Consider the following 18171-nt stretch of genomic DNA (forward strand, 5'->3'; position numbering starts at 1 on the left):
AAATATAGAACTACAACACCCCAAAAACCAAGCAACAACAACAAAAAGTATTTAAATGAGCATTAGGTAGAGCGTTACATGGACATCGCAAAAATAAGACCTGTGCAGAAATATTTAAGACCTAGAACAGCGAATTTAAGACTTTTTAAAGCCATAAATTTAGATTTTTTAATTTAAGACTTAACACTTTTTAAGACCCTGTAAGCCTTTATGTATTACAGAAGTATTGGATCAAAATCAAATGACTCCGACTCGGAAAGCTGATCAGGACATCCCTAAGCGCAATACAAATAAAACCTTCTTTACTTAAATGATTGAGTATCTGAACAACTATTAATATTGTATGTACGAATACAATTACTGTGCTTCTTTCGATTCATACCTTATGTTATATTTATATCTTCTATTTACACCTTATATAAAATAATTTCTCAACTAAATATATGCAATTGTGTTGATAAATGTGCTTTAAACAACTGTACTATTCACTAAATCTGTATTATTCTGCTTCTCTGAAGTGATTTATATAGATCTGCTGAATTTATATACAGCATTTAAGGCAATCAACGATCACAATACACTGAAAATAAAAATTATTAATTGGATTTACTCAATATTTTAAGGTGAGTGGTTGCAAACAATTGATATGGGCTGAATTTAAGAGAATTAAGCACATTTAATGTGTTTTAATTCAATTGTTTGCAACCACTTACCTTCATTTTTTGTAAATCCAATGAGTCTTGTTATCAGTGAAGCAAACACCGAGTGAAAAAGCAGCTCAGCACAAATGTTGTGTTTGACATGTGCTTTGCAGGAGACGAGAGCAGGAACAATCACAGTCGCCCTCAATAGATCCGAGCGCTGAATTGGTGGCTGATTTTTTTATGAGGTTGTGCTCCTTTGACATGTTTGCTCGGGTGGCTGCCAGCGCTGATTATCCGGGTCACATGACTGAGACGGGGACGAGGAGGGGGACGCGGAGACCCTGCTTTTATAAAAACCCACACTAGTGATTTAACACAGCTGAGTAACTTGTGTTCAGAACATCCCCTTCCCCCAGAAACACATCCATCCGCAACACTGCTTCCCAGAGGACCACAGAGGGTTGCCAGGTGCCATTTATAAACCCTTGAGTAAAAGCGAGCAGGGTTGGGTATTGAACAGGCATGGGTTTTAAAGCCACTGACATTTTCTGCTGTACCACATTCATTTAGTTTATGTATACTCACTGGCCACTTTATTAGGTACACCTGTCCATCTGCTTGTTAACGCAGATTTCTAATCAGCCAATCACATGGCAGCAGCTCACTGCATTTAGGCATGTAGAGAAGATGATCTGCTGCAGGTCAAAGCGAGCATCAGAATGGGGAAGAAAGGGGATTTAAGCGACTTTGAACGTGGCATGGTTGTTGCCGCCAGACGGGCTGCTCTAAATATTTCAGAAACTGCTGATCTACTGGGATTTTCACGCACAACCATCTCTAGGGTTTACAGAGAATGCTCCAACAAAGAGGAAATATCCAGTGAGCGGCAGTTCTGTGGGCGCAAATGCCTTGTTTATGGTCAGAGGAGAATGGCCAGACTGGTTCCAGCTGATAGAAAGGCAACAGTAACTCAAATAAGCACTCGTTACAACCGAGCTCTGCAGAAGAGCATCTCTGAACACACAACACGGCCAACCTTGAGGCGGATGGGCTACAGCAGCAGAAGAGCACACCGGGTGCCGCTCCTGTCAGCTAAGAACAGGAAACTGAGGCTACAATTCACACAGACTCACCAAAACTGGACAATAGAAGATTGGAGAAACGTTGCTGCTCTGATGAGTCTCCATTTCTGCTGACACATTCAGATGCTCGGCTCAACAACATGAAAGCATGGATCATCCTGCCTTGTATCAGCGGTTCAGGCTGGTGGTGGTGGTGTAATGGTGTGGGGGAGATTTTCTTTGGGTCCATTAGTACCAATTGAGCATCAACGCCACAGCCTACCTGAGTATTGCTGTTGACCATGTCCATCCCTTTATGAGCTCAGTGTCTCCATCTTCTGATGGCTACTTCCAGCAGGATAACGCAGCATGTCATAAAGCTCAATCATCTCAGACTGCTGAACATGACGATGAGTTCACTGTACTCAAATGGCCTCCACAGTCACCAGAGCTCAATCCAATAGAGCAGCTTTGGGATGTGGTGGAACGGGAGATTGGCATCATGGATGTGCAGCCGACAAATCTGCAGCAACTGTGTGATGCTATCATGACAATATGGAGCAAAATCTCTGAGGAATATTTCCAGTAGCTTGCTGAATCTCTGCCAGCAAGGATTAAAGCAGTTCTGAAGGCAAAAGGGGTCCAACCTGGTACTAGTAAGGTGTACCTAATAAAGTGGCCGCTGAAAATCAACCAACATCCAGCATGCTCTAGAGCTGAACAGTGCAGTGGCTTCATTTATTTAAAGAAAAGAGAGATCTCTAAAGATGCTTTTTTTAAGCTGTACAGAAATCTGTGTTGTTGAAACTGATGAAGACAGCAGAAGTCAGTCATTGATTTCAATTATTTAGCCTGACATGTTTACCGCTCCAAAATATTTGAAATATTTCTTAAAATAAAATATAATGACTTCATTTAGCCAAGCGATTTTTGTCCACATTGCTTATGTAATCTAATTTAATGCTTATGTTTTCTTTTATTGATTATTGCGGTGTGAATTTTGGCTTGTAATTTGGTTTGTAATTCTTGGGTTGCATTTCTGATCTGTTGTTGTTCATCTTGTAGCGCCGTGAGTTTAAGAAAAGCGCATCATAAATAAAATGCATTATTATTGCTGAAGAGAGTAACATCAACACTCTTGTTTTCCTTCTTCCCTGGCATGTCTTCACCAGTTTTCAACTTGCAAAAGCCAAGAAGAGAAATGCGAGCGAGAACAGGCTGCATCTGGTCATTGTTGTCCAATATCGAGAGCCTGCCGAGCGCTGACAGGAACCCAGAACGCTAGCCGCATCCCTGCTGAGAAACGCAAGAGCTGCAAGACGAGGACGAGAAAGACTTTGATGGAAGATCTGAGGAAAGAGGGAGGTGTGGAACAAAACCAAAAGCAGAGCGAGGATTCTGAGTTAAGGCTTGACCACAAGCTGAGAGAGAAAAAGAGCGAGGAGATCTGGCGCTGGCTGTAGGCTTGAGACTGACGGAGAAAAAGAAAGACGAGAGCGAGACTGAGAAAAGGAATGAATACCACAGTCTCCAGAGCCAACACGACAGCCCAACAGGACTCTTTGTGCATCTTCCAGACTGAATTCACTGAGCCGACATCCACATGTCAAGTGTCTGTCTTCATTACATTCCTTCAGAAAAGAGGACAACAGCCGCGACACTAGACTTCTGCTCTGGATTTGGACCTTGACACCATGTTTATGACTGACATGCCTTGTTAGTAGTTAAAATCGCAGAATAAAGGCTAACAGGCCCACATGAAGCAGAGGACGGTTATATAAGACCACATATATTGTATAAAGTGCTTTATTCTGCAAAAACAACCGGCTGGATGTACTTTATCCTGCTTATTACACCGCGGGTCCTTCACTGGACCTTTCCCCTTCGCAAAGAAACTTTCCAGTGACGTTTTGCTGCTTGTGGGTTACACTTTGGCGCTCAAGTGACCGAGATGTAAGCGAGAGAATACGCTCATTTCTCAAAATTAAAGATCATTTAGACTCAGATAATAAATAAAACAGAAATAAATAAAGTTTTATTGTGTGGCCCAGTACCGATTGATCTGTGGCCTGGGGGTTGGAGACCACTGCCCTAGGTTACACAGATTTCACTAGATGCATCTTTCCATCGGATTATAGGTGCATATATAAATGTGTTCTCATAATAAAGTAATCTCACATTTTAAAATGTATAGTCCATAAATAAACACCCTGACTTTTTTAATCTGCAGGATATAAGGTGAGACTGACGGAGAAAAAGAAAGACGAGAGCGAGACTGAGAAAAGGAATGAATACCACAGTCTCCAGAGCCAACACGACAGCCCAACAGGACTCTTTGTGCATCTTCCAGACTGAATTCACTGAGCCGACATCCACAGGTCAAGTGTCTGTCTTCATTACATTCCTTCAGAAAAGAGGACAACAGCCGCGACACTAGACTTCTGCTCTGGATTTGGACCTTGACACCATGATTATGACAGACATGCCTCGTTAGTTAGGGTTAAAGTGCATCAGGGAAAAGTACATCCAGGTTGTTATTATGGCCCGGATGAGCAAATTAAGTATATTCAATGTATTCACATCGAACACTATTGTTTTTATTGTAAGGAGTTCATCATTAAATGTAAAAAACTATATTATTATTATAGCGATCACAGTATTTCTCTCAATTTACTTTAAAATATGAATAAATTATTAAATTAACATGACAAATTTAATGTAATACTTTGGTTTATTTACCTTCGGCCATCCCATTCCTCATTAACATATAGATCAAGTGTCAATTACAAGGCGCGCAGGCCAAATGCGCCCCTCAAAACATCTAATCAGGTCCGACAACAAGTTTTGGTAATGAAGTTCAAGTGGGCCGTGCTCGCTTTAAATATTAGGTCTGTGACAATTAATCACATGACAGTTTAAAGCATCACACACCAGACGCGCACATTCGCATGATATTGAACATCAAACTAATCAGATGGCGCTCTGTGGCGCGGCTGAAATATGAACTGCGCGGCGGCGAGCGGCACTTCTGGTGCGCGACCTGCTTCATACAGAGAGTGAACCAAAGCGCATTGGTGCAATTATGATGTATCTAATATTTTTATTTAAAAAAAAAAAAAAAAAAAACATCTTGATTTAATAGGAAATAAAATCGCCTTAAAATGTAAATTCGAATTAATCGAAAAAATCGAAAACAATCGCCCAGCCCTAGCGTCTCGTTACATTTTTTTCTAAAATGTACATTTGTTTGGTCCTTGGTAAAATAGTTTTTCCTCTGTAATTGTGTCTGATGAAAGGTAAGAACGTTTCTCAAAATGTAAATTTGTCTCGAGCTTTGTAAAAGTGTTTCACACTTTATAATCTTGTATTGCACTTTCCAGCCACCGTATGACGGGGAGAAAAGGGAAAAAAAATCAATGAACATAATGGGGGAAAAAAACTTCAGCCATCCACCCATTTTTGGCCCTTCATAAGAAAGAGTTTGTGCACCCCTGGGGCCTCATGTACGAAGACTTGCGTGGAAATCATACTAAAACATTGCGTACGCACAAAGCTGTAAATGTGCGTACGCAGAAAAATTTCAGATGTATGAAACACTGCGTACGCCGAATCTCACGCATATTCTCTTCATACATCTGAATGAACGTGAAACTGAGCGCAACATGCACGAGCAAAAAAACCCTTCCTGCCTCCTCCCCCGTATGAATATGCTAATGACTATGCTAATGGAAAAACCCAACGAAAAAGCAACGGCAAAAGCAAGCAAGAAGAGAAACTTTGAGCAGAATGTGAATTGGAGGTGCTGCTTTCAGAGGTAGACCGGAGAAAAGCGGTGTTATTTGCAAGTTTGTTCTCCGCAATTAACAACAAAATAAAAAATAGAGTGGGAGAGTTTAGCTGATGCGGTTAACACAGTTGGGTCTGAACATCGCACTGAGTGCATTAGAAAAGAAATAGTGTGATTTATAGATGTAAAATGTTATAGTACCCTTAACAGTCTCAGTGGCGCAGCTCGTAAGACGCACATCATCATGTTTTGACACGTTCGATCATGAACTCGGTTCGAATCCAGCGTCAGATGAACTACTTCTTTTTTCCCCCGCTACATATTAGATTTTGCCCACTATTTATCACGAGAAAGACAAGTAGGAATCATCAATAAGTTTGTTCATCATATATTTGCACATTTACTGAATGGAAATGTTTCTGATTCACGCATGCAAATTCATCTTCAGATAGTGTCTTTATAGCGATGTGCGTGCAGTAGATCGCTCAGATTACATTGGGAAAACAGGCGACCGCTGCAAATTGTGCTTTAATGTTTAGCTGGTCAACTGTATGGTATGGAAACCTTATATACCTGCTAGATGAACCCGTCTCATACAGCTGCCATTGCACGGCTCAGACACTTTGTAGAGAGCAATTTAACACAACTGCCTCTAGGAGTCGCCAATGGAAATAAAACAGACACGCACAAAAAATGTGCGTACGCCAGCCATGAAGCTGCCGTGAAGCTGCGCACATTCCCACATTCAGTTCATTGTTAGTAAATCCAAACGTGAGCGATTCTGAGCGTGAAACCTGCCGTACGCAAAGTTTTTTGATACAGGAGGCCCCTGGTCTTGAGCATCAGTCTGCGCTCTCGTCTCACGCCTCCAAAAGCCGCCGCATTCACTGCGCTCATTGCATTTCATCTTCTGAGGCGCAGCTCATTTATTAGAGAAGAACAAACCGCGTAGACGTCTCCCAGCACACTTAACTACATTTCCTGGCTCCAGTTTATCAGAAAGTGATGATCGTGTTCTCTTTGGATCAGAAGCTCTGCTTTATTCGCAAATGTTTTATGCAATATTCCAGATTTGCGTATAAACCTAATTCACATCTGTTAATGGAAGCACAGCTAGTTTCTCTGATCTCCTTGTTTCCTCTGGTTTGCTCTCTCTTCCCCAGTGATCCGCTCTGGTTTTGACGAGCTGTCACAGGCTGATGGAGGAGGGTCCGGGTTGCCAGGTCAGGGGGCGTTTTTCCATCCCCTCACGCTGGCAGCCCGGCAGGAGGCCGATCTTTGATCCACATGCTTCTCTGTAAATGCTGCAGTCCCAAAGGTCAGCATTTGGTAGTCAAATGACAGCGTGAAGAGCTCGTTTAGCCTTCAGGTGCAAATGAACATGACTTTAGTTCAGCAGAATGCACCGTTCTGGATGAGAGTCACTCATACATATGCAGGAATAACTCAAGCTGCATTGATGTGGAAAAACCAGCCAGCTGTGAGAGGACATTTCTATTAGCTGGTGCAAGTCAGAGATCTGAACATTTAAATGGTAAAACACGCACTGAGAAACATCTTTACAGATTCCTTACAGATTTTTATTACAGAGATCTATAGGGGGAAGGGGAAGGGCTAAGGGGTGGAATTGGGATTGGGTCTTAATGTGGTCTGTTCTGGCGTGCTGCTCTTACAGACCCACACACACATACACAGAGCACAGACAAATATAAACCCAATCACAGTATCGATAACCTATTTTGCTCACCAGATCTATTGTGGATGAAGGTTCAATCATAAATAAACTAGTCAAAAGAGAGTGATGGAGATGCATCGCGTTGTATTTTGAAACTACAGTCAAAGAAAACAGTCTGGACTTAATATCATATATAATATACAGATGACTGTTGAGCTGAGTGACTTGACACAATTCAGCAGTCTACATGTGTTTGTTGAAGTATACGCATCAAATTTCACTTTAAATTAACAATCCATGTAACTAAACACACCTCATGCCTCTTCAGAGTGGAGATGAATCTATGTATAATCTGTATATCCTGCATTTTGCATCCTGAGGCCAGTTTGAGCATGTCTTGTGCTGTCATTTACAGTACCGCACAGTAAACAATTTGGGGCTCGTGTTTTCAAAATAAAAGTCCCACATAAAGTGCTCAGCATAATGGAGTACTCCATTTTCCAGTAAATATGAGTAATATATATATATATATATATATATATATATATATATATATATATATATATATATATACACAGTTGAAGTCAAAATTATAAGCCCTGATTTTATTTATTTATTTATTTATTTTATTTCCTAAATGATGTTTAATAGAGCAAGAAAATGTTTACAGTATGACTGATAATATTTTTTCTGCTGGAGAAAGTCTTTTTTGTTTCATTTCGGTCAGTGTAAAAGCAGTTATTAGTTTTTTAAAAAAACATTTTAGGGACAAAATTATTAGCCCCTTTAAGCTATATTTTTTTGATAGTCTACAGAACAAACCATCATTATACAATAACTTGCCTAATTACCCTAACCTGCCTAGTTACCCTAATAACCCTAGTTAAGCCATTAAATGTCACTGTAAGCTGTATAGAAGTGTCTTGAAGAATATCTAGTCTAATATTATTTATTATCATCATGACAAAGAGAAAATAAACCAGTTATTAGAGATGAGCTATTAACACTATTATGAAAAAATCTGCTCTCCGTTAAACAGAAATTGGGGAAAAAAATAAACAGGAGGGCTAATAATTCTGACTTCCAAAAAAAAAAAAAAAAAAAAAAAAAATATATATATATATATATATATATATATATATATATATATATATATATATATATATATATATATATATATATATATATATAGGTGCATTTAAACCAAACATATTTATTAATCAGAAATATTTATTAAAATAATATTTTGTCACAAAACATCTTTTGGAAATGGAAAGATAATACATTTAAATTCATACAAAAATTTTCAAAATAATTACAAACTACAAAATTTGAACTAAATTGTGTGTGTGTGTGTATATATATATATATATATATATATATATATATATATATATATATATATATATATATATATATATATATATATATATATGTATATATATATATTTATTTTTGAGAATAGTATGTAATTTCCTCCTAACATGTAATTTTGGAGTACTAATTTTTGGGGTACCCTTATTGTAAGTTATTTTGTTAGATAAGCTCCAGATTTGGCTTCAGTACCATGACTGGGTCTGCATATGCACAAATATAATATTGTAAAGCTTCCTATAGAAAATATTAATTTAAATAAGAGATTTGTGAGGGGTGCACTAATATATGCTGAGCACTGTGCATAGTAAGCATAATATACGCTTAAAATAACTGAGGGACGAACATCATCACTGTTGTATCACTAGAAAACCTTTAGTTTATCAAATGCAGCCTGAACTGAGAATGTTTATGATCTCAGAGCTCCATATGAGTTGCTGCGCTCTTGATGACTCGGCTGCTCATCAGGTCTGGATGAACGACCTAAAGAAGACATGCAAGTAAATGAAGAGGGCGTGGCCAGTGAGTCTCATCACAATTTGCTTTGTCGTCTGATCGGTTTGTTGTCCACCGAGGTTTTACACTTGGGGAATTTACATGAGAACAAGGAAACGGTGGTGTCTGAGGCTCACAGTAGGCTCATTTCCATATTCTGATCTTTTATTATTCTACTATGCCTTGGTATACACTGATTTTCATAACAGGGCACCTTTAAGTCTTATATTGCATGGGTTATTTTTGACATTAGCCAAATTTAAGACTTTAAATTTTCCTTTATAGCAAAAATCATTAGAATTTTAAGTAAAAATCACGTTCCATGATGATATTTGCCACATTTCCTACTATAAAGATACCAAAGCTCAATGTTGATTAGTGTTGTGTATGGATAAGAACTTTATTAAAACAACTTTAAAGGGGATTTCCCGAATACTCAGATTGATTTACCCCTTAGAATGCAGGTTTTCAAACAGTAGCCTCTCAATCAAATATTGTCCAACCCTATCTACTTATTCATCAATGGAAAGCTCATGTATTCAACTTCCATAATTCAAAAGCAGACGTCTCTAACAACTCCTGTTATTCCTGACCCTCTCTTTCACACTTTATTTTCTGCATTTGTCAAACGGAGAGCTCAGCGAGATGCAGTAAAGTGAGACAGACGCAGAAACACAAGCGTCTGATGTGGTGTGAAGCAGCAGGAGTTCAGTGTGTTAGAGAAGAGTTGCACTGCAGCTAATGGAAGCGGTGGGCGAAGGTGAACGTTGCGCATTTTGACCTTCCTGGATATTTTCAGCGATTCTATCACAACCAAAGGAAACGAGTCCGGGTCTTCAAATAACACACATCAGTCAAACAGCAGAGCGAGAGTTACTCATGTTACAACACACAGCACTATTATTCTGAATGCTCAGCTTCATGTGACCAGAAATACCTGCTCAAAAACAACTCAATTCAACTCAGTTTAAAGTAGTAGTTTGAACAAGCAGCAACACTCATTACCTGAGTACATGCATCCCTGACGGGTTCACTTAAAGCATTTGATTTCTTGAATTAAACTGCAAATGGGATCGTGCAATGACAAGTATGATATCTCACCGGTAAAAGATTCACTGATTCAAATAATCAGTTCAGAGTGAATCTTCAGTAAGTGATTCGCTGATTCAAATGATCATATCAGAGTAAGTCTCCATTAAAAGATTCACTGATTCAAATGACCAGATCAGAGTGAGTCTGAAGTAAAAGATTCAATGATTCATATGATCAGATCAAAGTAAGTCCCCATTTAAAGATTCACTGATACAAATGATTTGTTCAGAGTGAATATCTAGTAAAATATTCACTGATTCAAATGATCTGTTCAGATTGATTCTCCAGTAAAAGATTCAATGATTCAAATGATGAGATCAGAGTGAGTCTCCGTTAAATGATTCAAATGATCTGTTCAGAGTGAGTCTCCAGTAAAAGATTTATTTATTCAAATGATCTGTTCAGAGTGAGTCTCAAGTAAAAGATTCACTGATTCAAATGATCAGATCAGAGTAAATCTGAAGTAAAAGATTTAATGATTCATATTAATCAGATCAAAGTGAGTCTCCATTAAATGATTCACTAATAAAAATGTTTTTTTTCAGAGTAAATATCTAGCAAAAGATTCACAGATTAAACTAATCTGCTCTGAGTGAGTCTCTAGTTAAAGATTTACTGATTCAAATAATTTGTTCAGATGTTATCTCCAGTAAATGATTCTATGATTCAAATGATCTGCTCAGATTGAGACTTTAGTAAAAGTTTTACTGATTCAAATGATCTGCTCTGAGTGAGTCTCCAGTTAAAGATTTACTGATTCAAAGGATCAGTTCAGAGTGAGTCTACAGTAAAAGATTCACTGATTTAAATGATCTGCTCAGAGTGAGTCTCCAGTAAATGATTCAAACAATTTGTTCAGAGTGAATCTGTAGTAAAAGATTCACTGATTCAAACGATCCAATTAGAGTGACTCTCTTCATTAAAAGATTCACTGATTCAAATGATGAGATCAGAGTGAGTCTCCAGTGAAAGATTTACTGATTCAAATGATGAGATCAGAGTGAGTCTCCAGTAAATGATTCAAATGATCCAATCAGAGTGAGTCTCCAGTAAATGATTCAAATGATCTGCTCAGAGTGAGTCTCCAGTAAAAGATTCACTAATTCAAACGATGAGATCAGAGTGACTCTCCAGTTAAGGATTCAAATGATCTGATCTGAGTAAGTCTCCAGTTAAAGCTTCACTGATTCAAATGATCCAATCAGAGTGAGTCTCCAGTAAATGACTCACTGATTCCAATGTTCTCTTCAGAGTGAGTCTATAGTTTATACTCCTACTGGTCTACCATCTTTTTTAAATAACAAAAGTAGAGAGAATTGACAGGACAGCATGAGGAGCAGAGAGAGGGGAATGATCGGCACACGGAATTAAACTCAGGTCGCTGTGAGCACCAGTGCATGTGTCGACACACTGACCACTACACTACTGGTGCCGACTGGACTACTCTTAATAGAGTATTTGCACTTTTACACCATTGAGGATAACACACAACTGAAAAACAGAGTTGAGCTGTATCAGGTGGAGAAAACAAACTGCTGTCTGGATTGATTTAGGTTGCAGAACAAGCGCATGGAAACAGCTGAAGGCGAGAGCGAGATCAGAACAGTCTGGGATGAAAAACAGCACTTTTCTGGGTGAAAAAGCATTGCGTAATGAAGCAAACAGCACACTTTCTGTCCATCTCCACCAGCAGCTTCAGCCAAACTGGAATTAGTGTCCATGGAGCAAAGCAAAGCAAATAGAAGTGTGTTCTCCCAGCGTGCACTTCTCCAGATGGGGAACAAACACTAAACAGCCTTGATTATTTAGACATGCGCAAAACACCATGAGGGATTTTTTGGGAAATCATGTATTAAACATTCTCGCAAGATGACAGACATCACTGAAATGAGCCTCTCGAATACGTACAGATTATAGATGTGAACCAACTGGAAATGTAGCCTGTTGCAAACCTTCCTAAAAGGCGAGACTTGAGGTTTTCGACAGTACTTCAAATTTAAAGAGATTATTCTCAAAATGTGCTCATTATTTATTCACCTTCAAGAGTTCCAAACCTTTATTGGTTTCTTTATTCCGTTAGTTAAATGATGACGATATTTTTGGGTGAACTACCCCTTTCATCAAACAAAAATGAGTGGAAATACATTGATATTTATTGACATTTTATTATTATGTAATTTCAGATAATGAATATTTTTATTAGGTTTTTTTGTTGTATCTTTTTTTTCAATGTCAATAATACTCTTAAACAAATGAAACTAAATGAAAATTATCTGATTTAAAATGTGTAATTTTTAATATTTTATTTTGGTTAATGTTGGTTTGATTATTTCAAATACACAGTTGGTTTAGGGTTAAGGTTAGGGCTATGGTTAGGCCATAGACACTATCATTAACCTGAGAGAAAAACAATGGAAGTCCATGTAACGTCCTCACTAAGATAGTGAAACAAACCTGTGTGTGTATCTCAGAAAGAATCTAGGTTTACAGGACTAAGCAAACTAATTGGATTGATAGAATTTGATGAGATGTGAGAAGAAAACATTGAAAACAATGTGTGTGTGTGTGTGTGTGTGTGTGTGTGTGTGTGTGTGTGTGTGTGAATGAGTGCGTATGGGTGTTTCCCAGTACAGTGTTGCGGCTAGAAGGGCATTTAATAAACCATAAAAATACTTTTGTAAATAATGTTTAGCATAATATTAAAAAACAAAGTTATATTTAAATACCGGCGTCTAATATTGTTCAACCTTTACAATTAATTTACTTGTTATGGTGTGTGTGTGTACTGGTTTATCTATACTCATGAGGTCTTAACTGTCATCACTTTTAAAGTGAGGTCAAAACGAGCCACTGTTTCACTGCTCCTCGCTAATTAAAAGTGCTTATAAATCGACCAGATGATGTGTTTATTAGTATCTTATGATGTGCAGTTGTTTCTGTGAGGGTTGGTTTAGGGTTTAGGTTAGGGCTAGGGTTAGGCCACTCTCATTAACCTTAATAAAAAACAATAGAAGTCTAAGTAATGTCCTCACTAAGATAGTGAAACAAACCTGTGTGTGTTTATCTTAGAAAGCATCTAGGTTTGCAGGACTAAGCAAACTAATTGGATTGATAGAATTTGATGGGATATGGAAAACATCCACGAACATAACAAAAGGGTGTATTGTTTCAATTTTCAAAGTATTTTAACCAAAATATGTGTGAAAATAAGATTTGTGACCTAAAATCCTTTCATTTGTTGAAACACAGAGAGAGTTGTGGCCAAATTAAGACTCAAAATCAGCCCAGAGTGGATAAAAATGACCCAACAGCACAAAAGGTTACCTACTACATATTAAAATAAGGTAAAAATCCACAAATAGTGTGATTATAATGGAAGTCAATGGGGCAAAAACAGCCCCCAACATAACCAAAGGGGAGTCAATCTGCCCAGTTGTTGAATTGTTTAACATTTTCAAATAATTTCCCCCAAAATATGTGTCAAAATAAGATTCATCACTAAAAATCATCCCATTTGCTGAAACACAGGGAAACCTGTGTCCGAATTAAGACTCAAAATTGTGGATGAAAACATCCCCAATTGCACACAAGGGGTTAAATATTTATGAACTACACATTTAAATAAGCTAAAATCCACAAATATTGTGATTATAATGGAAGTCAATGGGGCAAAAACAGCCCCCAACATAACCAAAGGGGAGTCAATCAGCCCAGTTGTTGAATTGTTTAACATTTTCAAATAATTTTCCCCAAAATATGTGTCAAAATAAGATTCATCACCACATATCATCCCATTTGCTGAAACACAGAGAATGTTTTGGCCTAATTAAGACTCAAAATCAGCCCAGAGTGGATGAAAACCACCCAACAGCACACAAGGGTTAGGGTAAAAGAAGCACGCCCCTGTCTAAAAAAGAAAACAAAAAGCCCCTTACCGTCCTCCGTCTCCTGCCAGACGATGCCCTCCAGGTTGACGCTGGTTCCGGGTTCGCAGGGACCCAAACATTCGGGTTCAGTAGCCAGAGCCACGTCTGAGGTGTTGACGGCTACTGAGCGCGTGCGGACCATAATCTGCTCACAGGAGGAGGAGATTTCACTGTTCCCCACTGGAGCCAGGAGGTGGAGCGGCGGAGGAGCCGGCGTCGACACCGGAGACTCCATCTGTGGAGAGACACACACTCATTACACACTACATCAAACCAGGATTACACTCGCTCTGTTTCCATACAAAGATATCGATTAGACTTAGGCACAAACTGGATAAATATGTGCAAAGACAACACGATCATCACCTACTGATAAACCTGCACTAATATTGAGTGTGAGGCAAGGTGAGTTTATTTCTATAGCACATTTCATACACAGTGGAGATTCAAGGTGCTTTACATAAACAGGAATAAAAGAGACAAGTGTAAAAAAATAAAAAATGATTAAAAACAGATTAAAATGTGTTATTCGGGTTATAAAAGAGTGAAAAAGAAAAGAAAGACAATAGTGTGACGCAGCACAGTGCTCATTCAGTAAAGGCACAGCTAAACAGATGAGTGTTCAGTCATGATTTGAACGTGCATAATGTTGGAGCACATCTGATCATTTCCAAAAGCTGACTCTAGCAGCAGGGGGCGCTGTTAGTAGCTGAAGGCCGATTCACCGTGCCCATATGATTCTAAAAATCTGAGTGATCTGTTGAGGTTTGTATTTAGTGTGCATATCTGTGATGTATTGAGCTCCTAGGCAGTGCTTAATTTGTGAATCGCAAAGTCCCGGAACAGATCAGGGTAACGGATCCGGCATAGTACCCGAGGATGTGGAGGTGTCGCTCACAAAAGTGAAGAGCAGGGTGGGACGTATTGGGGGTTGGATAGCGGAGGGGTGTCGTGGACGTCAGTTAAAAGCCGGGGCGGATGTTGGTTGTCGCAGATAAAAGTGAAGAGGGTTGGGGAGTCGCGGAAGGCGGGTAAGTAAAATGAGGTGCTGGATCAGATTTCAGAGGTGCCGGCGTGTTCTCGCACAAATTAGCCCTGCTCCTAGGCCATTCAGTGATTTATAGACCAGTAATAATACTTTAAACTCTATTCTGAATGTAACTGGCAGCCAGTGTAAAGACCTGAGGACAGGAGTGATGTGCTCTGATTTCCTGGTTCTGGTCAGAATCTTGGCCGCAGCGTTCTGGATGAGCTGCAACTGTCTGACTGTGTGTTTGGGAAGGCCAGTGAGGAGTCCATTACAGTAATCCACCCTGCTGCTGATAAAAGTCTTCACTGGAAACAAAGCATCTGATTCCTGCAGTGTTTCTGAGATGAGAGTGTGCTGATTTACTCACTGCTCTGACATGACTACTGAAACTCAGATCTGACTCCAGAGTCACACCAAGACTCTTGACCTTATTTTGTGTTGTTTGAGCCTTAAAGCTTAGGTACGCATTCACCTTGAGAAGCTTATCTCTGTTCCCAAACGCAATGACTTCAGTTTTCTCTTTGTTTAACTGAGAAAAGTTTTGGCACATCCAGTTAGGGTAGGGCGAGGTCGACCAATTTGGCATCGTACGTTTTTGCTTCCCGTTTCAAAAACTAATGCAAAGCAACGAACTGTGATATATAGAGGAATGAAAACATGGAATGAATTGCCATCAGACATTACATGCTTTGTAACAAGTAAAATGAGGTTTAAAAAAATGGTTTAAGAAATATTTAATAGCACAATATTAAGTGGATTGTTGATGTTATGTATGAATTTGGTATTTTAATGTTGTTATTGGTCTTGTTGTTATGTATTAATGTAATTTTGTGTTATGTTGGATGGACCTCAGGAAGAAAGTCTAATCTCGAGTCTTATCTAACACGCCGGCACCTCTGAAATCTGATCCAGCACATTTTACTGATCCGCCTACTCACCCACCCTCCTCCCCGTCCGCTGTTCACTTTCACTTTATTCCGCGACTCCCTAACCCTCTTCACTTTCGTCTGCGACAACCAACATCCACCCCAAATTTTAACTTGCGTCCACGACACCCCTCCGCTATCCAACGGTCCAACCCCCAATACGTCTCACCCCACTCTTCGTGAGCGACACCTCTACATCCTCGGGTAGTATGCCGGATCCGTTACCCTGATCTGTTCCGGGACTTCGCGATTCAACTAATTGGGGATCATGATAAATAAAATAAATAAAAATAACCACTGGATAAAGCATGTAAAACAAGTAGCGATGCTCCGATCTATCGGCCGATAATCACATTTCACGACTCGATCTGTACTTGATCTCATGAACCAATCACAAGTGTTTGTTTAAGAGTTTACAACCTGGGTTATACATCCACAGCGCTACAACATGCGCAATGTTTCCAAATTGCATGGTCAGTCATTTTTCCGATATCTGTTTGATCTATTATTATTCTGTAAAGCTGCTTCTGACCATTACATGGTGATCAAAATGACAAGGAGGCGGCACTCGGTATCAGCTGAGAAAATCCTGCTCGGGGCATCCCTAAAAACAAGCTAAGAACATGTCAGGGTTTAACTCTAAGGATTTTTTCTACTGGCCCAATCGGACCAGTGGTTCCGATTTTTACTTGCCCTGTCAATGTTTTCACTGGCCCCAGCCAAAAAACCAAACAAAAAAAGTGAATATTAGGGGTGTAACGATACACTCAGCTCACGATTCGATATGTATCACGATATTTAGAATAAAAATTAAAAATTAAACTGAAATGCAAATTTTACCAAGTAAACAATTTTTAATGTATTTATTTTGTTTCAAATTGTTAAACTGAACCTTCTTTAAGAAAATAAATTAAACAGGCCTGTCTCTGGAAAATAAAACAATTAAAAACTTTTATTATTGAAATGACAGAGACAAAATTAAGGAACAATTTAAGATAAGGTGCAAAACCAGCGAAAACAGCTTAAGGCTTTGCTTGGTCACTTGCGTTTTTTGTGTGTGCAAAAAAAAAAAATCCACATTTCCAGGTATTTAATTCATATTTAATTAAATTCATTTAGAGATATCTCTAATTACAATTGTGACTAGTCAAAACTCAGTTAGAGATATCTGCAAATATTTTTCAATGGAAGTCAATGGAGGAATATGACTAGTCATAATATATTTGCAGATATCTCCAATCTGATTTCGTACTAGTACAATTGTAATTGCAGATATCTCTAATTGTCATTCTGACAGGTCGAATTATAATTATGACTAGGATATGGATAGTCAGAACAAAGGTTTAAATGCTAAAACGGCTTGCCATACGCGCGCGTCTATCAGTCCGCCCTCTGTAGTAACAGCTCACGGTCAGCTCACGTCATGTGTGATTTTGCGGCGGGAACATTATATGAAGCCAGAATGATATTTTAGGGTGAATTGTACCTTATAAATACAGGATGTGACTCTTTCAACACCATTAGGAGGTTCCCTGTCGCTGTGCAAAGTGTGTAAATCACTGTGAAGACTTTAAAACTTAAGATGTTTGACCCAGTATGCGTGACAAAAAGCGGTTGAGTCTAAAGCAATGACTGTACAACCCAAATGTTGTCAGACGTCTGATTTTGAGAGGATGGGCCATCCTCTATTTCAGCTCCACTCATCTTGGTCTGCTAGCATTACTGCTGCTGCAATCTGAACTCACGTGCGACAGCAGGTGGAACGTAGCTCACGTGCAAACAGCTCAACTAATAAGAGAAAACGGACGTCATATCGTAATCAAATCGTACAACGATAAATCGTTACACCCCTAGTGAATAGCTATTTCTTAGCCACAAATAAAATAAATGTGTCAATTTTTGTAAATCTAGAATTTAAATATTTGAAAGATGTTAATTAATGTATAATGAGCAAAATTCTAAGTGTTTTGAAACAAAAGATGGCTGACCTGCCAAACTGACGGCAAACTGAACAAAACATCCCTTCATTTATTTTTGGTCGTGGTGTAATCTCGTCAACGTCTGCTTCCAAGACGTTAGAAACAAATGTTTTCCTTTAGCATCATCATTTGATGTTGTCGCCATGTTGCTGTCTTTTCGCTGTACTGGTTGATACGGAAAA

The 18171-nt window shown here is 38.8% G+C and overlaps 2 protein-coding genes across 6 annotated transcripts in view; both read right to left on the reverse strand.

Moving 5' to 3' along the window:
• Positions 1–18171, reverse strand: part of twf1a (twinfilin actin-binding protein 1a) — a 606573-nt gene that overhangs the window by 546938 nt on the left and 41464 nt on the right. The window lies entirely within an intron of this gene.
• The window catches only part of znf609a (zinc finger protein 609a), a 180762-nt gene that overhangs the window by 35272 nt on the left and 127319 nt on the right, over positions 1–18171 (reverse strand). For all 5 annotated transcript variants that reach the window (XR_012400002.1, XM_005174213.5, XM_068217423.2 and 2 more), the window contains 1 exon segment: positions 14064–14289. Coding sequence is in view for 4 of the 5 variants with exons in the window: in XM_005174213.5 (XP_005174270.1) it covers positions 14064–14289 (226 nt within the window). In the remaining variant the exon portion in view is untranslated.

Source organism: Danio rerio, chromosome 25, assembly GCF_049306965.1.
Source record: "Danio rerio strain Tuebingen ecotype United States chromosome 25, GRCz12tu, whole genome shotgun sequence".
Taxonomy (NCBI): domain Eukaryota; kingdom Metazoa; phylum Chordata; class Actinopteri; order Cypriniformes; family Danionidae; genus Danio; species Danio rerio.